General features: G+C 40.6%; 2 protein-coding genes across 2 annotated transcripts; one reads left to right on the forward strand and one right to left on the reverse strand.

The window, feature by feature from the left end:
- On the reverse strand, window positions 1–16834 carry LOC125285177 (class I histocompatibility antigen, F10 alpha chain-like). The gene is made up of 8 exons (XM_048229479.1): window positions 16625–16834; window positions 2065–2355; window positions 1672–1971; window positions 1284–1565; window positions 851–972; window positions 621–692; window positions 138–209; window positions 1–44 (listed from the first exon to the last, which is right to left on the reverse strand). Exons 1-5 carry the CDS (start codon window positions 16677–16679, stop codon window positions 854–856), a joined length of 1047 nt encoding a protein of 348 aa, XP_048085436.1. The 5' UTR covers window positions 16680–16834; the 3' UTR covers window positions 1–44; window positions 138–209; window positions 621–692; window positions 851–853.
- Window positions 16835–22791: 5957 nt separating this feature from the next.
- On the forward strand, window positions 22792–24314 carry LOC125285179 (coiled-coil domain-containing protein 42 homolog). Its single transcript, XM_048229480.1, has 2 exons — window positions 22792–23626; window positions 24072–24314. The coding sequence occupies exons 1-2, from the start codon at window positions 22872–22874 to the stop codon at window positions 24169–24171; spliced, it is 855 nt and encodes a 284-aa protein (XP_048085437.1). The 5' UTR covers window positions 22792–22871; the 3' UTR covers window positions 24172–24314.
- The last annotated feature ends 205 nt before the right edge of the window (window positions 24315–24519 follow it).

Consider the following 24519-nt stretch of genomic DNA (forward strand, 5'->3'; position numbering starts at 1 on the left):
CCCAATCACTGTTCCATTTGCATCTTGTCCAGTGGACGCATTTGCTTTGTAATATAACATGACATAGCATGAAATAACATAGCAATACATAACATAACCAAAAGTAATGACAAACAAAGATATAAAGATTGTATTACCTTGTCCATTACCCAACAAAGGTGTGTTCACGTTACCCGCCACTGATGGTATCACCACTGCTGGTGAAGGGTCTGGGAATTCAAAACATTTCACTAATGGCTTTACTTTCTCAGTACATACACACAGGCTGTACAGTAGGCGCTGTAGGTACACACAGTATATCAGCGGTTTTATACATCCAAAAAATGTTTTCCTTGTTTTATTTGATAGCGAATTGACACCTCTATACTCATCACTGCTGCACTTTGATAATGGCGCTAAAACCAACTCATTTTGGTTGTTGCTATGGGTCATTATGTACATGTTTATTTGCTATAGAACAGGGAAGTGAGATCCAGTACAATGACTTATGGGGAATACCGCCTTTTAATGTGTGCAAGCAAGTCCTTTGTGACCATTGCTATTGGCACATTCATTCTGTCTTTGTCCTTCACGTAAATCACCATAGCAAAATGCCAAAACAATTCTAAAAGTGATATTACCTAGGTCTGGATTTCTGATTATTGTCCGTGTCCCTGCAAAAATACAATTGTATTTGAGACCACCATTGTACTCTGTGAGAGATTGGGCAAAGAGGCAAGAATCATACAAATGTACAGAGGATACCTAATGAAGTGTAATCACTACATAAAGCGCAGTGTCCACTTTGTTTTGCAATTAATAAACTACCATGAATCTGGTATCAGTTTCAGTCATATGGAGAAGAACCTACCAATTACGCCTTTTTTTTAAAAGCAATGAACACCAAGATCAACACGATTAGTATCAGCACTGCCAGCCCTCCCAATACCGCTCCAATCAAGAATGCAGAGGTACCATCACACATTTCTCCATCTGCAACAAAGGGTAAACAATTTGCTTATAGAACAGTATTGCTGCTCAAGCCCAATGGGAATAGAATCATACTAACAGATCAAACCCATACTGGCCATACTGTACAACTATGAAGACTGTCACAGCCAAGACATTTTTAGCATTTTCTTCAATGAAATAATCCACTACTGATATTGCTTGTTGACAGAGATATGAATATGAAATGCAATTCATTGTGTTTATGTATAGTAGAAATACAAATCAAACATGTCAAAAGGGATGTTGAGCAAATAAAAAAACAGTAAGGACTAAATCAAACAATGCAATCTTACCCAAGGTCCAAACTTTCGTAATTGGTTCTTCCAGGCCTATGTGGTACACCTCACATCTATAATCATCCATGTCTGACCTTTGGGCCTCCACATTCAATTTGATCTGATGGGTTCCATCGCCATTGGGCAAAACATCCCCAATATCACCTTTCTTTATTACCTCCTTTCCTTTCAGAATGGTGATTTCAATTTCTTTTTGGTAGAAACCTGTGGCCATGCAGGTCAACTTGAGTGTATTTGAAGATCTGTCTGCTTTACCAAAAAGATGAACCTTTGGTGGAGCTGATGAATCAAGAAAAAATAATATATGTTTATACATTTTAATTTGGTTTAATTGAGTAAAATAGCCCTAAACAAAAGTATTTCATCCTATGTTAACAGTACTCACAAACGTTCACTTGTTGTTTTAATTCTTCATCCCCATATGTTCTGAACTTCTCCAGCCAGTCCACGCACTCCTTCTCCAGGTAGCCCTTTGTGTACTGATTCAGGATGGGAACCCCATCCCACTTCTGTTTTGTGGGTACAGCTTCAGTAACTGGGGCAACCCACTGCATTGAATTATCATCAAAGGAAAGGAAATCCTTTCCATCATAGCTGTATGCATCCACACCGCGAACAAACCTGACAGAACCATCTGCCATTTTGTCAACCTCACAACCATGTTTCCACATAAGGACATGAACATCTGAGGAAATTATAACAGCAGGTCAGAATACGCATTGATGAAGATGTGTCTGTTGCTGACATAACTATGAAGTCAGGGTGTGCTGGAACTCACCAGATCCATTCTGTCTCATGCGTTCCATCAGAATGTTCACATTGACTTTGAACCATTGCTCTTTGCTTTTACGTGACTGGGTGCCCTTTTCCCAGTAGTCTGCTGGAAGCTTTTCTTTCATCCAGTCCTGTTGAGGAATCTTGACTTGGTCTTTACTGTTATAGTAATCAATCTTTCTGTTGTCCAGTAGGCCCATGGCAGTAAATTCAAAGATGCCTGGTGCGTTGACAGCCTTTGACAGGGCTGTGTACACATAGTACAGTGAGTGGCGTTCTGGGGCACCTTGTCCAGCTTTTCAGGAAAAATGGATTAGAAGAACATCAGTCTACAGTGAAGAAGGGTCTTTACATAATGGAAAACAGCATAATAATAACACAAAACACATCAGCACATTTGACAATAACCTTGTGTAGGGGTTGGACACCTATGGCTCATGAGCCAGATATGGCTCCATTGGTGACTGCATGTTGCTTGTGGAGAAATTTGAGCTGAGATGTCATGATAAATAAGCGGCTAAAATAGGCAACTATTACACTATTGTGTCAATCAAACATCCAATGACCAATGACTACAATAATGTTTCTAAATGAATGTGGCTTCAGGGTACACTTGTCATTCATTACACCTAAGTCCAGCAGATGGTGAAGGTAATGCATTCCGTTTGAAAACTGCCAAAAAAAAACTCACTGAAGAACAGGCCAACGAACCCTTCTTCTTTTTTTAGTGAGCTTTTGTTTTGGCAGTTTGCAAACGGAGTGCATTACCACCAACTGCCAGCCACATCCTAGCTCCCCCAATGTTAAAACAATACCAGTCGGTAACGAGGGGGACAGTAACGCGGGGGACAAATAAGGCTAAAGTCTGCTATTATTACTCATGATGAACAACAGGATATCACATGGTGACTGCACAATTTTATGTATGACCCTTTAAAATCACAACAATCTATTTGTTTCCACTATAAATAAGGGTACCAGGGAAATACATGCTTACCATATGCTTTACCACATCAGTAAGCCACTTTAAAACATTAAAAAAAGTGTTAATTTAAGAGCGATTGGGGCTGTGTCTCAAACCACCTACTTGCACACCTCAAATACTTAGTTTAAGTACAGTGTTTCCCCTACGTTGGCAGGATGGCCTGCCGCCACTGTTAAAAAAAATCTAGGGGAAACACTGAAGTATATAGTGCAGATAACGCAAACCCCCTGATGACCCCCCAATAACAGTCCAAAAGTTCAGTGTGGAAAAATGGACACTAAAACACTACTTGCACTAAACGGGTGTCAACGGACCTCACTTCCGGTAAGTGAATATTGGGACAAAATTATTTTTTTCCCCCTTTCTCTAAACCACCTACTTCCGGTCACATGAGTTCTCCGGTAGGTGTGTAACTAACCTAACTTATTTATCTTAAAATCTCCTTGTTACCATGTACTTTCTACGGATTTATTGGCTACCGACTACCGTATTTTCCAGACTATAAGTCACACTTTTTTTCATAGTTTGGCTGGTCCTGCGACTTATAGTCAGGTGCGACTTATATATGAAAAAATATATAATTGAACATGTTTTTAAATGTTAATTTATATTAACTGACATGAACCCTACGTGAAACATTATGTCTACAGCCGCGAGAGAGTGCTCTTAAATGCACAAGTCCTGTGCACTTTCAGTCAGAGATTAGTGCTAACACACACGCATACCTAAATCTTATAGCCGGGCCTCAGATTTGGACAAATAAAAGCCAGTATAATTTTGTTTCAATTTAACTCATAAAAGAGCTCTTCTTAATATTTTATATTGTTGGTTGGTATTGTTGCCAATGAAAAGTCATTGTCCTACACCATGAGTCTCCAACACGTTGCTCTCATTGCTCTCAAGCTAGTCTCATGCCGCCCCTCTGAGCTAGAGGCTGAAGCAGTAACCTACATTTAAACACAATTGTTGTTGCCAGGCATCAGCCTATGAATTTTATAAAAAAGTAAAATCATGCATAATTTAAAAAATAACTACATTTAGGCTATCTTAGACCTCTTTGGCTATACGGAATAAGGTTTCCCTTGCAGCACAGCACACGAATGAATGAAAGTGCGGATAGCCTACCTTATCTCGCAATAAGTGGATGGCAATCGAAATCCCGACACTATGAAACTTAATAGTAAGCCATTAAATACCCCACAGATTTCAGTGGTCATCAGTCCCGATATTTAGCAATATAATCAACAGTACAAACGTAAATTAAATCTCAAATTGAACATCTGCTTTTGATAGCCATGCCGCTCCAAACGAAAAGTAGGCCTATGTCTCACAATAAAAGAAATAAAGGACTATATAGCGGACTCAATACAAGCCATTGCCAAATAAAGGTGCTGTGCTTTGCGCAGCCTAAATTTGAGGATTTACGAGTCTCCTAAACATTCCTCACCGTTATCTAGACATGCATGAAAATATTTGAAAACAAAACGCACTGCCATGTAATATTTGATTTTGATTACGTAATGAATAAGCACAGAACGTGAAAGTAGGCCTAATGTGCACTCCTTGTCTGTAGCTGTCTGTTCACGTCCGCAATCGAACGTCAAATAGAGAAGTCATCCATGTTCTCTCGCGTTATAGCCTAGGCGGTCATGCTTCTGTGTTAGCAAAATTCCTGACGGTTCCTGATCGCTAAATGTTTGTTTTCCTTTCCTGTCGATAGCGGTTGATGTTGAAGCACCTATAGGCAGTGGTGGAGGAAGTACTGAAACTCAGTACTTAAGTAAAAGTACAAATACACAGAGAAATATTTACTTTAGTAAAAGTAAAAGTACCACAATGACAACCCTACTTAAGTAAAAGTAAAAAAGTACCTGCTTTTTAAATGTAGGCCTACTTTAAGTATTAAAAGTAAAGTATTTGCATAATGATTTATTCTCTTAATATCTATAGGCTATTCTAAAACGAAAAATCAGTATGGGCTGTGGCATTTTAATTAAGCTAGTTTTAGGTTATACTCGACTAGATAGTTTTAAGCTAATGCAATTGTGCTTACCATCTGTGGCCCAGTTTACATTCTGACCTACAAGAGACTGTAATAGGCCTTTATCACGGCAGCCCACGGGCAGCTGAAGCAGGGCTGTTCAATTTCCTGTTGGCAGGCAAACCACAGGTGTTCCTAAAAACATTAACGAGGCCTCTGGTTGAAGTAACTGTGGCCGAATCTGACAATTAGAAACACACCTGTGCTCACACAGGAACAGGGCTGTTCACTTCCTACTTCGGCTGCCGTGATAAAGGCCTATTCTGGTTATCTAACTAGGGTGATCTGCTGAGTAATATCAGTCAGCAAAACACGAGAGCCTGAAGTTTAACGGGGTAGACAAGGGAAACGTCGGGTGGATCGTAATGCCAATTATGCTGATTGAACAGAAAAGTTGCTGAGAAAGGTGTCTTTATGATTAGGTTCAGACGCATATGAATGAACGCTCACATTACTACCCCCCAATTGTAGGCTATGCATCTTTATTTGATCACACACAATTAAGGAATATTTCCTAATCTGGAAAAAAAAATGTCCAGTCACCGGTTCATTAAAAGTGTACCATTCATTTGTGCCGCAAATGATCAGACGTGTGACAGAAGCATGGGCATAGCCTGTAACCGGCTGATCCATGGATAGCAATCTCATCGGAGAGGAGGCCCTAACGCTGCAGATAACAGACAGAGAAAGGCACAGAACACGTGTAAAGTGTAGCCATGGGTCTGGTGAATATACCGAATGCAGATGGCTACAAGCTCACGCTTTGCCTGGTCTAGACTAGAAGCTTATGTTTCTAAGAATGCACGGCGGCTCAGAATCTTTGGTAGCAACCCCGCCCCTGGTAAAACAAGCGTGTTTGTCAGAGAGAAAAAAAACTGATCATAAAATGTATCATAAAAAGGAACGATGGTGTTGTAGAAATGTAGTGGAGTAAAAGTACAGATAATTGCTGTAAAATGTAGCTAAGTAAAAGTCAAAAGTATGCACTATAAATTTTACTTGGTACAAAATCGTGGAAAATTTACTTAAGTACAGTAACAAGTATTTGTACTTCGTTATATTCCACCACTGCCTATAGGCTATAATTTGACTTCAGCGGTGACAAATCCTGCTGAGAGAGAGAGAAACAGAAAAGAGAGGCACCCCAAAGTGGTCATTAAATGGCGTGTGTCTCTGCATGGGGTTCAATTGAAGTCAGAGTTGATCCGTCAATAGTCCTGCATTCAGGCGCTCCATTATTATATTAATGTCAGACAGGGTACAGGGTAAAATGTGTGGGAATCTCTCGCATTATGATGGCTAGATTTGCGGGACTTGTATTATTATGCTCAATACTAAGTAATAATTTATTCATAATACCGCAATTCAGCGTTGGAATTTAGACCCTTTTAAATGTGCATCTTTTTTTCTTTTCTCTCTCGAGGTGGCCAGCCAAGCTCTGCTTGTTCTGCTGCATGCCAGCCTGTGCTAATATATCATTTTACAAAATGATTGATTGCATTGCATTCTCCACATTTTTAGCTAAATTTTCATGTACCACATCAGCATTTGAGTTCAGTGGTTTTTTTTTTTGTAAATTGCTTTACAATTATGCCGTGCCTTGTCAGCAGCCTTCGTCTTGCCTCTTGCCACTATTCACTCCTTCGTCTTCATTAACATTCCCTGTAGAATTCTCAATATTTTTGGCCTCAATGTGTACAGTTACATAGTCTGTCTGTTCTTAGTCTTGGATTTTGTGAAATACATTTCTAAATATCACCTGCTTGCTGCAGCTTCGGGTCTGCACGTCCATTTAAACACGCATCTTTTTTCTCTCTCGAGCATTTAATCTGCTGCCAGTTTTGTATCTCCACTTTGTCCAAAATGCTTGATTGCATTGCATTCTCCACATTTTTAGCTACATTTTCATGTACCACATCAGCATTTTTGTTCTGTGAATCTTTTGTAAATTGCTTTACAAATACCGTCGGGCCTATAGGCCTATTAATCTGCTGCCAGCTTGTGACTCCACATCGCCCAAAATGCTTGATTGCATTGTATTCTCCACATTTTAGATACATTTTGGTGCACCTCATGGCATTTTCTTTCAGTGAATCCTTTTTGCTTTTGCAATTACCTTCCTGCCCTCCTCTTGGCTGCCTTCACTCCTTCATCTTCATTAATCTTTTTGGCCTCAATAATCCAGTTACATAGTCTCTGTTTTTGTTTTTTGTGAAATACATTTCTAAATAAATGCGACTTATAGTCCGGAAAATACGGTATATCTTGTGAACAATTTTATTACTTCAGGCTTTGAATTACGAGACTCCCAAGGGCACGTTATCGGGAGGAAAAAGCATCAAACTCCTGCTGACGCCTTTCAAGATTATCGACTTAATGTAAAAGTGTGATTTCTCTGATTACTTACACTTGTACCTCTGCTCGAGTTATCAAGGAACTGCTTTTAGCAAACAAACTTTTACAGGAAAGCTGCTAGACACCGATGAGTGCCTCTCATCAGTCGTCACCACGACATGATGCCTCCTCTCAGCTGTGCTGGCTGTGACTCCTGCCTCCGGCCAACTCCACTCCACACCAGCCTGAGCCATGGTGTAGAAGCAAGCATCACGGCAGGCGGTCAGGATGACACTCAGGCCCAGTCCAACTGCTATGACTAGAAACCCCTACACCATTGTAATGGATTTTGGACACTCCTTCGCCTTGTGACAGCCTTCCTCTGCCCTCGCTAAACCCCCCCCTACAGGCCTGCCCCGACGCAACACAGGATCAAATCTCTGCCCGTGCCTCTCATCCTGGTCCCTGCACACAATTGACGCCCATCAACCCCCTCTTCTACCGAACTCAACAAACTCCTCTACATTCCCCCTTCACCTAGTGGTCCCTCCAAGGTTCACTGCTTCCCTGGTGCCAAGGTCCGTGACATCCATCACAAACTCCCAAGCATCATCACCTACTACACCAAGGTCAATAACAGCATTGTGCATGTGGGCACCAACGACATCAGAGCGAGGCAGTCAGAAGTCTTTAAGGAAGACTACACAGTTCTGAAAATATTACAGATTCATGCCCCGCAGGTATCGATTCAAATAACACTGTGCATGTAAATGGATCTGAAAATGTTTTCTACAGGGTAGCATATTACTCTAGATCAGGAGTAGGCAACCTGCAGCCCGAGGGCCACATGCGGCCCTTAAGCTCCTCTCTAGTGGCTCCCTGGCGTTCTCTAATGGAATTTATAAAACATTTCTAACAATTTCATACAGTTGTTAAGCGTTAAGCTGTCCCAACACATCAACAGTTAGTGAAAATATGATACTGTACCAGCGGCGCCGGAACGAGTTTGAAAGTGGGGTTGCAAAAAAAAAAAAAAAAAAAGCTGGTTTCGGGCTGGGTTCCCCGAGACAATTTTGAAAATTCCAGAGGCCAACTATTCACGCACGTTTTCACGTGGGATATGACGATATAAGATAGTCTAATAATAATAAAAAAAGTCTGTCTGTCTAAAAAAACTGTCATTATGTTAGGTGCGTGGTTAGGTGCTGTGTACTGATTTCGGGTGGTTTCAGCTGATCAGCTGATTGGACTGCAAGTAGCATCTTTTTACGCACAGAGTGATTTAGTCTAGGCTACAAGTTCTAAATGAATAATCTGCTAAAATAAACTGCGCCTGATATTGACAGACACAGACACACTAGCATAACCTGAATTTCCATTCAAGGAATAAAAGAAGGTAGTCTATAGCCTACAATAATAATGATCACATTCTCCATTTTCTGCAGCCAAGGTCATTCCCATTCTCCACACAGTGCCAAGATGCACCCGCATATTTTGGCCTGTAAATCACTGATATATTATAATTTCATTGCATTTTATAAGAGCCCTATAACATTGAAATGATCAAAAACATTGAAACAATCTTGTGCTTCACCGCATAAATAAACAGCAATAGATCTAGCATACTTCAAGGATGCTCATAGGAGGCCAGCGGCTCATGAACTCTTGTTGGCCTCCTCAGCTTTGTGAATAATTAATTAGGCCCACAAGCAGCCCACCAGGTTCTGAAACCACGTCATACTGCTAGAAGAATTTCTATCGGATCGGCAATTAAAAATCACGAGGGCAGACAACAGATGAAAGTTGAATCAAGTGAACAGTTTAATCTTTTCATTTGGAACAGTGCACGGGTGCAGTCGCATGTGGAGTGAAGTAGGCCTAGCTTCATTTTAAACAGACTCAGACCCTAAAACATACAGTAGAGGAGGAAGGCTGAACGTTTTTTTTTTTTTTTTTTTTCCGAAGAACGCAACCCGCCGTTCATTTGCCAAACATAATTGCCTGAACATGGCTTTAAGATTTAGGGAATCGGTCAAGTCCTTGTGGATGTTAAAGAAGAGCAAGTGATTGAGGCGCTTCTCGGTCATGGAAGACCGGAGATAATGTTTTTATGCGGTGTAGCGATGTAGTAGTGTATCCAAGATCTCTGTAGTCCTCCACACACAAGTTTCAAAAACAAATACAACTGAAGGTAGCGTAGAGCAGTAATGCACTGCGATTTGTAAGGTAAGTGTGGTGGTGGCGACGATAACTGAACTGAGCTTCAGTATCATTGTAGCCTCGTTGGTCGCATTGATACGGTTGGTGCATAGACATAGGGTTGCTTGCAGGATAGCCCTTTTACTGGACCAGTCACCTGGTTTGCGGGCGAAATATCCGATTGGCTGAGCATGACATCATGATTAAGAGGCCAGACTAGAGCAGAAGTAATTAAAGCTACAGCGCTGTTAATAGATCTAGTTCATGCTCTAATCAGTGCGATGCCGTGCCTGTGTTGTGGTCAACAACCGCTTTTTTTTTACCCCCCCGAAAAGTGAAAACTGCACTGGTGCTTCCGGCGCACCAGTACTGTACAATATAGTATGCAGAGTATGGCGAGTATGCCATATGCCTGAGGCTAATAAAGATAAGGATGTTTAAACTGATTTCTTTTAAATGGTTCCGATATATTTGCGGCCCCAGACAGATTTATTTTTATTTCTGGTAAAAAAATAGCCCTTTTAAGAGAAAAGGTTGCCGACCCCTGCTCTAGATCAAGCTACTTCATGTAGTAGCATGACATGCGCTTATAGTTATATTCTGACATTGATTTCTGCCCAACGTATAAGCTTAGTGAAAAGCAAAGGCAATTTTAAAACTAGAAATCCAACTAATTTCTATACCTCTACCTTTAACGATTTTATCTGTGGAATAAAATAGAATTTCTGCTTCTTGTTGAAACCTGGCTAACTTCAGACAGTGCAGACTTCTCTCTTCCTTCGAGTATATCACCCTGACTCTGAAAGCTTACCCAACTATACTTATATTGACTTTATACCACCCTAAGTTTTAAGTTTTTAAGTAGTGTCCTAAAGTGGGACAGTATGATTTGCCTAATGTGGGACAGTTGTAAAGCTACAACCCAGTCAAGAATGTGTGGTGGAGCATGGTTTATTCAACAGTAATGGTTATTTACATGTTCTTAGTGATCTTTTGCAGTATTAAAATACTTTATTACTACAGATATTTAAGGTCAAGGGACATTTTTACTCTTTTGGGATGGCAGTGTGTGTGTGTGTGTGTGTGAGAGAGAGTGAAGGGAGAAGGGAGTCTTAAAGACCCTTCCATTTTATTCAATGAATATAGTGTTGTTGACTTAAAAACAAAAAAATCAGATCATAATGGCAAAGTCGAGAAAGACAGAGAGAGATCATCCGACAGAAAGAGAGGTAGGCAAAGGATAAGAAAATGAAATGAAATCAGTGGAGACAAGACAGGATAAAAGGAGCAATAGAGGAGTATAAGGCAGGTCATTGAGAATGGTGGGGCCCCTAACCTGAGACTGCTGGCTAGGGCATGGACATACCCAAGTCTACTCTCAAACGCAGGGTAAAAGGTAATAGTAGGAAGAAAGCTGATATCTGTATAATGTCTTCTATGAATGTGTTAGGCCCTATCTGCATTTTCTCTTTTGATTTGATTAGGACAAGGATTAGGGTTTCAAAATGGTAGGCTATTGCCCAGATAGCAAAATCAGATTGGCAGATAGCTGACCGCTGGTGGTAGGCTGCCATCGGGTCGGTGCCACTTGTGGTCCGCCGTTCATCTCTTTAAATTTAACTTGTCATGAATATTAAGAAAAGTTAAAATGATATATGGAGTATAACTGAACAAATGAAAAATATTTTAGACCAATAGTAAAAATGTTAGGCAATTTGTCTGCAACCCGCCAGAGAACCGATGAGCCAAATGCCAGCGGACCGCCAACTGCCCCCAGACTCTTGGTTGTGGATTTACAGTAGCCTACTAGTAGCAAACTTTCCATGGGAACCAAAACTTACTCAAAAACTAACCTTCGGGGAACGTTTGGGAACCAAAAACTAACGTTTCCGAAACCAAAAACTATAAATTGTTAGCTGGGATATAGCCTACTTCAGAAGTCCGAAAAGCAAAACATGTCCAACATTAGGGCAATCCACCCTATCCCGGTTTTGTATTTGCGCATACAAACATTATATCCCGATTCAGATGCCTGCATAAGTCCTTATATCTCGCCGGTTTTGAATAACCCAGTTTTAAAGGTCTCATCTCATCGTTTTTTCATTAATTTTGCAGTGGTCTGTAGTATTGATGAATGCCCTGTGAGCCGGTTTTGGTGAAAAAAATGCTGTCCTGCGTCTGTTTCATGCTGTTCTAGTTTGGTGGGGAAGGTGGGCGGGGAGGAACGACTGGATTTAGCCTCTAGTCATGAATATTAATGACATGCTAATGAATTCACCTCTGATTGGCTAACAGTACTGTGACACTTCCTCCAGTGCATCCTCATCCGATTCTGCCTGTGCTATGCTCCATATTCAACTTTACAGTGCTAAAACCTGGCTAAAACTCGAGTCAAAACTGTTGCACAAAATGTCTTCGGAGATACAACTTCATGTGTTTGATCCTAATATTCGAGTAGGAAGAAGAACCGCTTCCTGATCGTTTGTCGGTGAACGTTGGTTTAATAGAATGGTAAAAATGGCCTGTCAGCTTAAAATTTCTCCTAAAAGAGGTAAACGTTTGTGACAATCGTCATCTTGCTTTTAAGTAATAAACAGTTGGAAACGTTTTAAAATAAAGACCTATTTCTTTACACAGTCAAAGGCTTTGCAATCTTCCTAGTAGATATTTTACTTCACAACACAGGTAAGCACCCTAAATGCAGTTCAGCCACTGACCTAGCCTGCTAATGCTATCGGAATAGCTAGATAGTTATGGTTTGAATTCCATGATACTATCATTGAAAGACCACTTGGTCATAGCCCAATATATATATAGATCTAAATGCAAACACGCCTACCTAGCTATATTTTGCTGGAATTGTACCAGAATGCCTACAGAAGCAGAGAATGTGTGCTGCAAGAGTTCTCCGGTAATGAGAACTATGGCTTTGATAGCCTGACAATAGCAGAGGTTAGCCTACTCAAGTTGTTTTCTGTCACGTATGACAGAAAAAGTAGCCTACTATAGTATTTTGGGACTAAATATTACAGTAATCTTCTAGGAATACTATAGTATTTGGACATACTATAGGTACTATAAGACTACTATAGAAAAACTATAGCAGTTACAGGATATTATAGTTATTAGTAGTACTTTTACAGTATGTCCCAATTATTCCTATAAGATTACTATAATATTTTGTCCCAAATACTATAAGATTCCTATACTACTTTTTCATAAGGGGATTGCTCATGTGGTTAGAAAAATGGGCAACACCAGTACCCCTGTTGTCTGTATGACCCTGTACCCAGGATTAGAACCAGTCTGCCTTAGCATAATGTACTCCCTTCAAAATGCACTAAACATTCAACTATGACAACTATGGCCCTCTGTGAGACAGAAGATATGAAAGGTAAGATAAACCTTTAGCTTAAAAGGGACAAAAACTGATGAAACTCCTAAAACAAATATACAAAACAGGTAAATTTTCAATAAATAACTTTATTATATTTACATACAGCAGTACTCAAAGTGTGGTCCCATAAGCTATCTCAAGTGTTCCACAAGTAGATGTGGTAAAATATAATAGACGAGTTTGCAATATTGAACCAACTTGTATGTAAATCCAAACAGTTCTGCAACACTGATGTAACCTATGCCAGTTTAAATCATATGAATCCTCTGACACCATAAGCAAGGTGCAAAGACAACAAGCAAGGTGGTTCAGTGAGAAGGCCTATTGTGTACTGTTGAAGTAGGTCTACTGTTTTTTTTTTTGCTAGGTGGTCCGTGAAATACTGACAAATAGTAATATTGCAGTCTATTAAAATAATGCAAACACAAAACAAGAACATCCAAACTATGCACAGAATTAACAATGTCCTCTTTTTGCCAGGCGATGCAGATATCTGGCCTACAGATCCTTTGTAAGATGGTGCTGGGATTATTTAGGGAAAAAGGTCTGAGTTGCTGTTTTGGGCTTGTATTGTCCTGGGGATCCGAAGGGACAACACACAAAACACATTCGTTGGCTGTGATGATTCTATTACATTGCTCTTTGATTGCGCTGGGCCATAGGTGGAGCCATCAGGTGTTATTGTGGAGATGTCGCTTTCATCCTCCTCCTCCTCTTGATCAACCCGAGGTCTTCTAGCTGGCCTTGGATGAACAGGCTTGATGGCAGTAGAGGTAGCAGGCCCCCATGCCCATGGTGTATCCGAAGTGCTTGTATCAATACTCATACTTTTCATGAAGTATTCTGTTTGGGTACCTAAAGTAAATAAATGTGTATTACTGTCAAGTTACAAGATACTAATAGTACACAGGACATTCACTATCTCACACAAAACTGTACTGGCACAATGGAAACAAAAATATTTTAGTGACTGTGGTAAGGTGTAGGATTTACTAAGTTGCACACCCACAAGAAGACATTCGGTAATATCAATTCTATCTGTTATGCAATTCATGGGTTTCATCAGGTCCATTTACACAGGTGTATTAATCAAGCACCATGCAGTCTACATTCATTATCGAGGTGCTTGATTTTATTCACCTGTGGAAAGTGACCTGAAGAAATCCATGAATTGACTTTCCCAAACATTGACGAGCACATAAGAACCTGTATTAGCCTACTAGAAAAAGACTTCTAGAAACTAACTAACACAACAATAAAAGTTAGATCACAAACCTTTGCTTCTAACGATGACCTAATGTAGGCTAGAAAGCTGTGTAGCCTGACATGAGGATGTGCTCTGGAAGACATACAAAACACTAAGTAAACAGCAAGTAATCAAACAAAACATCATTGTAGGCCTACAAAGGTCAATGTAATAATGGCAGGAAGACATAAATTAGACTGAAGTGTAAATACCTGAGCTCTAGTGATAGCAACTTAGCCTAATAGTGCACGGGTATTGTGTTTTGATTTTCCCTGTTTAGACTAGAACAATAAATTCGCACTTAGTTGAGCATAAGATTTTGTTGCTAATATTATTATTTGTGGTTTAACACTTAGGTTAGAAGATTATAGGTTCAACAAGCTAAATCTCTGGGTAGTGTGGTCAGTTTCTTATGAGTGTAGCTACACCAGGCACGTAACTGAAGCATTCCGTTCGCGTTATGTAACGTTACTGCAACAATTAGCTTCCAATAGGCCTAATCAATGGAAGTAGCTACACCTGGCGTGTTAGTGGCCTGTAGGCTACGTTCGGGAAAATAGACCATTCCTCTAATGGATTTTACCAGAGCCCTTCCTATTAGACATTCTCTGATTTTACACGTCCTTGAACAGAACACTTCAGTTACGTGCCTGGTGTAGCTTCCTGTAATATAGGCTAGCCTAAGCCTAGCTTGTACCCTTTTCATGCATGCTAACGTGAAGAATATGAACATGCTATTTTGTAACAGACGTTAGGTGGAAAAGTTTGTTTGTACTTACAGCCTGTGAGCTGGTGGTCGATCATCATGACGGTACAGAACCAGGTTTTCAGAACATAGATGCAAAACCACTTTCTAACTGTAGGCAGTGACTGTGGTCGAAATGATTGGAACACAGAACTAATGTTGCACTACTTCAGTGGTGGTGTTCCAACGATAAATCCGAACCATTTCTTCCTCAACTCATGTTTCTAAGGCAAGACATGCAACATTGATGTGTTATTGCCACAAATAACACAGGCACGATTTTTTTTCCACCATGTTAGCAACTTGCTGTTAACTGCTACTAGCTGCAGAGAGACAATCCCCTAGCCGCAAAATCTTCCAGTCTTCCTGTAGGCGGTCACAAGCCAAGGTGGGCGAGGCCATGAATAATCAGTTTCCCTTCGGCCTCATTGGGAAGGGCTCTTTCTGATTCGCTTCTTTTTCCGTGTATTTTCTTTCATTGGCTAATGCGGGCAATGGGGGTAGAAGATCATTTTCACGTGTAGCATGCATATGCAACTTGGAGTGAGCTATAGTATTTCGAAAGTAACAAGTATTAAACGTTTTCTCAGTGAATGAGACCTTTAAACAAAGATTGTAAAGGCGGAGCAAGATACTTCATCGTAGTTCATGTCTATGGGCGCGAAATGGGGATGAGCTGTCTGCATAAAGAGGCGTGTCGATGACGTGTTGACGAGCGTACGTTGCAACCGGCCAACAGCAGCTGCATAAATAACCGGCGCACACCTGATATAAGGTCAATTTTCTCCCGACTGGAATGCTCAAAAATGCTAAAAATGTATCTGAAATGTTCAGAAGGATTTGAGGATCATGAAAACGGGCCGGAAATTTACATTCCTAACTCTATAGAACCAAGACCTTAGCATATGTGGTGAAATTCTGAGCTATGCCCATAGACTTCAATGGAGCAGTCGCTGCCTCTGCTCTGCATAAAGGGGGATTTTGACCCCCCCTCGTGCGATCCGGGTTCCCGGAAGTGGCTCCTGATGAAATATCTTGCTCCGCCTTAACAATCTTTGTTTTAAAGGTGGAGTAGCGGATAGCCTAGCCTACTCTGAAAGAAACCGGAATACCGTTCCATCCCCGTTTCTCATGCGAACGGGCGAATCGAAACCGGGATAACGTCAACGTGTGGCAATAGAACTTTATTGTTGGGCTAACCAGATGGTAGCCTATTCGTAGACTGCGGCACTTCTGAAATAGCCTACGTGTCCCGGTTATGAGGGTTATCCCGATATTCTGGATGTGTTATGAACACAGAGAAACCCCGGTCCCTGTCTACAGTTAGCCTAGTTGGCTATTACCAGTTGCCTAGCTGGTATTAATAACCGGGTTTCTCTGTGTTCGTGTAGACTAAACACATATCGATATCCTGCTAAAGCATGCAATGACTTATCGAGTAACTGTTAACCTACAGCAGTACAAGCCTATAATTCATAATATTAGGCTACATATCATTCGTGTTATCTTAGGTTATGATCAAGTTACAAACTGCGACACACGTTTGTTTAAGATTCATTTTCGGTTTACACATTGGCCTACCAATTGTTTTCAAAATATCTTAAAGTTACATCTTACCCAAACAACATATCGGTAGAATGGCACAGACCATCAATAATTCCACGAAACCCATGATCCAGCGTAGGCTATTCCACAGTTCTGAATTCTGCGTGGAGTGTTCGGTCCAGTCCCAGTCGGGCTACGAGGGGTCCACATGCCCCCCCCTCATAGTCCTGGGGAGTCCCGGGGGGAGTGGTATTTCCTGTAGCCCTGGTCCCAGAGTTTAAGAAAAATCATGTTAACAGGAAATTAACTCATTCCCATTACAGGCCTACCTGGTAGACCACGACTGACCGGTGGTGGAAAATACCGATTTCAAGACTTGAGAGATTATAATGGCCATTGCTTATGCAAAAAGTGGTCAATATTGAGCACGTTTAGTATCAACACAAAGTATTTTACATGTTGTATCATAATCTAAAGTTCAATTATGTGTTAAGCCATATTATAGGCTTAATATAGTCATAGGCTAGGCTATGTGTAGTCGATGGGGTGTAGGCTAGTCCATAGTAGGGGTCAATCCGTATAGGAGGCCTATAGGCTAGCCTACTCTTTTGATCCTGTGTAGGCCTACCATCCCACTGAATACGGTAGGGTCTTTTCTTGTAAAGAAAAACCATGTTACCAAGAAATAAACCCCACTGTATTTGGTACTTCTAACTGGTAGCCTATCTAATAATAATAAAAAAAGATTTTTAGACATAGTGAGATGAAGTCACCCATTGCTTACATAAAGTGGTCAATATTAACTAAGCTAGGTGGGATTAATTATGTAGCCTATTAAATAATGATTTAGATAAAGTTTCTATCTAATGTCAGAAAGACTTCTCATACAGCAAAACACAATCACCACAAATGTGTCATTAAAAGATATTTGGGAAGGTAGCTTACCTACAGGTAGGTCTATCCTTTTTTTTTTTTTGGCCTATAGTCTAATTAATGATTGATGCATGTTGAACATGCAGCACCCCTTTGAAAATAAAACTTCACAGGAACGGAGAGCACTGGGCAATCATTTACTGAGGAAAACAGTCAAGCATGGGTAATCACCAGTTAACAGTGGGGAATTGATCATTGAATTGTCCAGATCCAGTCAGTGTCCTATAGGCCAAAGTGAGAGATTTAAATTTAATAACCATGGCCTGTAGGCTGATTGAAGAAGCATTTTGAATCAGTTTGTACACAAGCAGGTGGAATAAGGTCTGATCTTGGCCTGTAGGCAAGAAGTTGTGTGGAATAAGGTCTGATCTTCCTTGTAAGGTTACGTGTCAATTTAGTTGGGGTCAATGAAGATAAGTCAAGCATGGACTTTAATCTGTTAATTTGCTGGAAATAGTGTGTGGGACCGCATATTTAGTGGAGACTCTTTTCTTTGCTTTCTTTGTGGCCTGTTGGAGATTGTCCTCATGCAAAATGACACTTTCTTGTAGTCTAGAATGTTTCTTCGTGCAGTTCTGGCGCTAATAAAGATTAGTTTGAGCGATTTACTTTAAATATTAGTATAAAAGTTGGTTCTGGCCGTTTTTTTTCTGGCCACCATGTGCATGCTGGCCAGTAGATCATTCTGTGTAGAGAAAATGTTTTGGGAGGCCTGCATATTACATGCCATGCCCATCTTAGTGGTAATGCTATGTTTACTTCCTCCACTATGCTGTTGCTGCTGCTGCTGTCTTCTCAGCTGGTGGGCTTCCAGGACCCTTAAATGCCTGCTATAGGTGGTCCAGTTAGTCCATGACTGGCACCATGACACCATAAGTGTCAGGGAGACTATTGAACCCCGGTCCCTGGGTTTAAAGGCAGTGTGAAATCCACCACTATGGATGAACTGAACCCAGTTGCAGAGAGACAGTTACCGGTACATTTAATCATGCTTAAAGCTTTACTGAAGATCTGCCAAATTGATTTACAAAAAACAAGTCAAAAAATTTTGAGACAAAAAATCTGAGAAAAAAGCAAAGGAATCTAAACAAGCCATGCAAAAAAGAGAGGGAACTATATATCAATATATATCTTCAACTCAAACTAGATACAGGTAGACAATTAACAATTGACAATTAACAAGATAAGCAACAAGTTAAGACAATGAAATAGGTAGTCAAAGAAAACCCAAGTGGGTAGAAATGGGTACATCTAGTGGTGGAAGAGTAGTACTGCAGTGAAAGAAAAGTCCCACATTTGGACTGCATGTAGATTGGGGGTTTCAAAGACTCTTTTGCAAAACTTTGCAAAAGCTCCACAGCAGATACGATGGTGTATCTCAATGTCGATATCTTTTGATGTTCATAGTCAGACCAAGAAGAGATGGTCCTCTCAGCATTATCATCTGCATACTGCAGCTCCAAGATGGACGTGTAAGAGAGCTTGGACTTGACCTTGAAGTAGTTTAGGTTAAACAGTTTGCCATCAGTTCTGTGACACTGGTGGTTAATTGTGTCCAGTAAGGTGGAGAGGAGACAAAGGACAGCTGACATGTTAGATGTGCTTTTCTGGAAAACCATATTTTGACAGGATTGTCCAGAGGGACTGATGGCTGATGCTTTGACATCTATAAAAGGCACATATAGTGGTTGTTTTTGTTACCTGTATTTGCATTTTCTTATAGCTGCCTGGATGTGAACTGCACCCCATGTGGGATCAGTTTTTGTCCAGAGGGAAGAGTGTCACCTAGTCACCCACCAACACCACTTCCAAGAGCAACGTTTTCAGAGGAGGTCTTCCATCCAAGTGCTAACCAGGCCCATTCCTCCTTAGCTTTAGCAATTCAGCAGAGACAAGGTATATCTATTGGTCTGGCTGCTGGCTATGTCTGGCTGATGGCTGTGGACAGAAGTGATATACCGCTTACCCAAATCTGAATTGTCTCCTTTTTAAAGCAACACCAAAGAGTTTTTTGTACCTTAAAATAATGTTTCCAAAATTGTTTCAGTGGTTCATCAACTCGTAACAGGGTGAACGGCGCTTCTGCATTCGCTTCGCGGCCCTCTATCGGCTGTAACCGCACTATGTAAGTTTGCCAGATCGGGTAGCGGATCTGTAGTTCGATGGAATGAGACATAAGAAACTACAAATTTGACTTGCATGATGTTGCAATACATCGTACTTTCATAAAATCATGCAACATATTCTACTTTGTCTATGGACATCGTTATTTGCAAAGCCGTTGCTGGATAAACAAATAGCGTGCATGCGACAGAGGAAAAGTTCTTTGGTGTTGCTTAAAAAAAAAGCCATGCACTCTTATCTGGTAATCTCTTGTTATTGTTACATAAAATGTAGCGTATGCAGCACAATATACCAGAAACATGTAGTCTAATTTTTAAACCAATTGGGCCTACATTTTTGTCAATAAGTTCAAAAGTCTGAATACATGAATAAGTAAAGTATAATTATATATACTTCCCGTGAGGGAAATTTGGTCTCTGCATTTAACCCAATCAGTGAGTTAGTGAAACACAAACAGCACACAGTGAACACACAGTGAGGTGAAGCACTAATCCCGGCGCAGTGAGCTGCCTGCTACAATGGCGGCGCTCGGGAAGCAGTGAGGGGTTAGGTGGCTTGCTCAAGGGCACTTCAGCCGCGGCCCACTGGTCGGGGCTCGAACCGGCAGCCCTCCGGTTACCAGTCCAGAGTGCTAACCAGTGGGCCACGGCTCCCCCTTAAGGATTGTATTGTTTGGTATATAGGCCTATTATTACTATTGTATTATACTGATTCTGCTCTGTTTGCCCTCCTGGTCACTGCGTCTTCTTATGAATGCTTGTGTCGGCCCTTTCTCTCAACACAATGAGAATACAATCAAGCTTCTCTTCGTGGCTCCTCTCTGGTGGAGTGGTTTACCTTGTAGGCCAATTGTCTGCTCCAGCCCAAAACACTTCTTGCACAAAGACAGCATATCACACCTTGTGGAACACTATTTATAAGTAATAAATAGCATTATTTATGTCTCTGTGTGTCCTACCAGGACAGGGTTTATATGTGCATATGTCAAAGTTTTTCATTTGTTGTCTTTAAGTCGTTAATTGGCTAGGTCTGTAGAAGGCAGGTGTGACATGACAACTCCTGATTTAATCAAATTAGGGGATATTTCAACACTGTTAAGTGGTCAGTTCTCCTCAAAGAGCAGTTCATTTATGTTCATGTTAGAAGTATGTTCGGGCAACACATAAAAACACAGAGCGAGCAGAGAAAGATGGGAGCTTATGATGATTGTGGATTGACTGATCGGGATAGCATGGATCAAAGACATTTGAGATACAAAGACAGTATCATGTTTGTGAGTCATAAGGGCAGGATATCCTCATAACCAGGGAATCCAAAGTAATGTTTCTAACTGTAGGCCTACTTATAACTCTTGGCCTAATTCTATTCTCTCTTTAGGATCCATCCTTAGAAAATATAATATTCCATTCCATTGCTATGCGGACGGTAATCTACATGCCACTGAAACAAAAAGATTCCCACTCGTTTAATCATCTCCTAGACTGTCTTAAAGACATCAAGCATGGATGGCCCTAAACCTTTTACATTTTACATTTTACAAAACAGAGGTCCTATAGTATTTTCATCTGGCGGTGCTCGTAATGCCAACACAGACTTTTGCTCCCTAGAACCTTACATCAAGCAATCAGTAAGACATCTAGGTGTCGTCTTTGATTCAGATTTTAACATGGAGAAACAAATAAACTCTGTAGTCAAATCAAGTTTATTCCATCTAAGGCTGTTATCAAGCCCTTTTTTATCTTTAAAAAATTTGAAAAGGTGATTCATGCCTTCATTTCATCACGCCTTTACTATTGTAATGCCCTCTGTGCTGTAATGCCCTCTATGCTGTAATGCCCCTCTATGCTGTAATGCCCTCTGTGCTGTAATGCCCTCTATGCTGTAATGCCCTCTGTGCTGTAATGCCCTCGATGCTGTAATGCCCTCTGTGCTGTAATGACCTCTATGCTGTAATGACCTCTATGCTGTAATGCCCTCTGTGCTGTAATGACCTCTATGCTGTAATGCCCTCTATGCTGTAATGCCCTCTGTGCTGTAATGACCTCTATGCTGGCGCTAGCTGTTCTTCCCTCGGCGCCTTCAGCTAGTCCAAAATGCAGCTGCCCGCCTCCTGACTAAAACGTGAAAGCGAGAGCACATTACAACAGTGCTTGCTGCCCTTCACTGGCTTCCTGTTCGTTTTAGGATTCATTTTAAAATTATTTGTTTTTAAATCTTTGGGCTTGCACCAATCTTATCTGTCAGAACTTTTAAAACCACATGCTCCATCAAGGGCACTTACGTCTGCTAACCAAGGCCGCCTTGTAGTCCCACCATCAAGGTTAAAGAGCAGGGGAGATTGGGCTTTTGCAGTAATTGGCCCTAAACTATGGAATGAGCTCCCACTACATATACGATTGGCTTCTTCTTTGCCTGCTTTTAAATCACATATTAAAACTTACTTTTACTCCCTGGCTTTTAACTCAGTAAGTGCCTCAATCTATTTTATTTTCTATTTTGTACTGTTTGTCTTTTACATAACCTGCTGATTTGTTTGTACCACTCCCCCTGCTCTTGTGTGTTGATCATTCATTATCTGTCTATCTGTCTATCAGCTTTTCTTACTGTAAAGTTGTCTTATTACAGCACTTTGGTCAACTGGTGTTGTGTTTATGTGTTTAAAGTGCTTTATAAATAAACATGACTTGACTTGACTTGACTTGAACATGACTTAGAAAAATGAGGCTTGGGTTGATGGTGTGTGTGTGCGTGTGTGTGTGTGTGTGTTTCATTTGAGGCAAATCTCAGTTGCTTTAATATTTTCCCCGATGCTATCAGTATTTCAACCTTTCATGTCATCAACATAATTTGAGGGATTAGGGATTATCAGTCTGTAAAGCAGGCTATAGACCAAAATGGCAGGCTAGTCTCTTTTGTAGTCCTGATGCAGGAATTAGTTCACACAATGGCTTGGCAAAAAGAATACTCTGGACAAAAATAAATGCTGTGAGGTTGCATATCGGTTTGCCAAAACAATAGCATGTTGAATGCACAAATGCGTACCATAGGCCTAATCACAGTTGAATTTACCTATAGTGAATACTTTTTTTCCACCAGCAGTGTATGAACTGCAACTGAAGAAGCTTGTCATTTTAGCTGTAGCCACATGAGGGCACTACGGATTTGTAGAAATGTGACCGGTGTTACTTTAGTAACAAGAAACCAAACAAATGACGGGTGAAACCTAACTTTGCTAACAAAGTTGCCATTTTATTATCCGATCATGGCCCAAGTAAATCTCGAGGATTACTTTAGAGTCATTTTTGAAGAGGATATTTTACATCTGCCTGTACAGCGACAAAATCTGAAGACCAGCGCCATGCGAATTTTAGAAAAAAGACGAGAGATGGGTCATGTGGATGCGTCTTTAAAATCAAAGCGTTGTGAGTTTGAGGTGGTCTGTGAAAAAATCGCACAAAAGAGAGAAGACTTGTGGAAGAAAGAAAAGGGAATGAAGAAATCTTTGCTCAAATTTGACAGGTTCATCAGAGAGAATGATGCCAAACGATCACGAGGTGTCCGAAAAGCCGAATTGCAGAGGGTGGTGGTGGCCCAGAAAGATAAGGAACTAGAGGACTTGATAAAGGAATACAACATTTTGCTCTCCAGAAGAGAGAAACTTCATGACAGATTAATGCGCGCATCTGTCTATCCTCTTTTCCTGACCACAGTTGTTAAAAAGTCTCAAAAGTTTGACGACATCAGGCATTTGATCAGTCGGTTTGACACCCTTCTCGTGACCCGTGACCAATTGCTAGATCAAGGAAGGGGAGCAGACATCAAAACCGAACGAGAACGCACTGGATTAAAGCGCTATGTCAATGAACAGAGCTCTGTCCTCCTCCAGCTAAATAATACCCTATCAGAGCTGCAAACCGAACTGGACAGGGCGCTCTCACAAGCGTGCAGGTGGGAGTATGCCTGGAACCACATCCAGTCCACAGCGGCAAAGGAAACTCTCATGCTTGGCCAGATTAAGTATGCCACCTTAAACCTATATCACATCATTGGTGCAGTTACTGGCAATGAAGAGGGCGTGCAAGTAGAGAACACCATGATTCAACTGGAAAGGATACACCATTTCATTCAGGGCTTAGTTGACATCATTAGTGACATCAAATTGTAATCTGTTAGGCTACATCATCGTCTGTAGGCCCAGAGGCTACATGGCTATGTTTTTTTGACAATGCAAAACAATTGAATATGGTGACATGTCAGGGGCTGTATTCAAATTGTATAGGCTATATAATTACAATTTACAGTATACACTTAATTGGCTCCAATGTTAGTAAAGGATCTGTGTTCAAAGAGTCATTAGCTGAAAACCATATTTGAGCTGTCTATGAATATGCGTTGGACAGACACATCAGTATTTTCAACAGTGGGCACCTAGACTGAATGAACCTCTGGGTTTTCTGTTTAGTGAAAGGGCTTTTGGTGATGGACCTCTTCTGGAGATGGAGGAGGACAACAACCCTCATTACTGCACAACAACCACAAAATGGATTGAACACAGGCTCTGACATCTTATTTTAGTTTTCCCTGTCATGTTTTATTCACTGTCTCTCTCACATTCAAACTGTCTGCTGATCTCATTATGTTTGTTCTCTAAATAAATTTTGAACTGCAGTCCATGGCCTTTTAGGAGTGCAGCTTGCTAATGTTTGATCATGTTTGTTTGTTTTTTTATTCATATAACCAATTGAAATTAAGGTCAGCATTAGATTCTGACAACATGATAGGGGTATATCTCTTAGTTTTTATTATAGTGGTATTTTAATATTTATTGACTGAAGCAGCTCAATAATTATTATGATAATGAATATGTAATATAAATGTAGCATATAGTATTTTGCAGATATGCAAATCTA

Source organism: Alosa alosa, chromosome 20 (genome assembly GCF_017589495.1).
Source record: "Alosa alosa isolate M-15738 ecotype Scorff River chromosome 20, AALO_Geno_1.1, whole genome shotgun sequence".
Classification (NCBI taxonomy): domain Eukaryota; kingdom Metazoa; phylum Chordata; class Actinopteri; order Clupeiformes; family Clupeidae; genus Alosa; species Alosa alosa.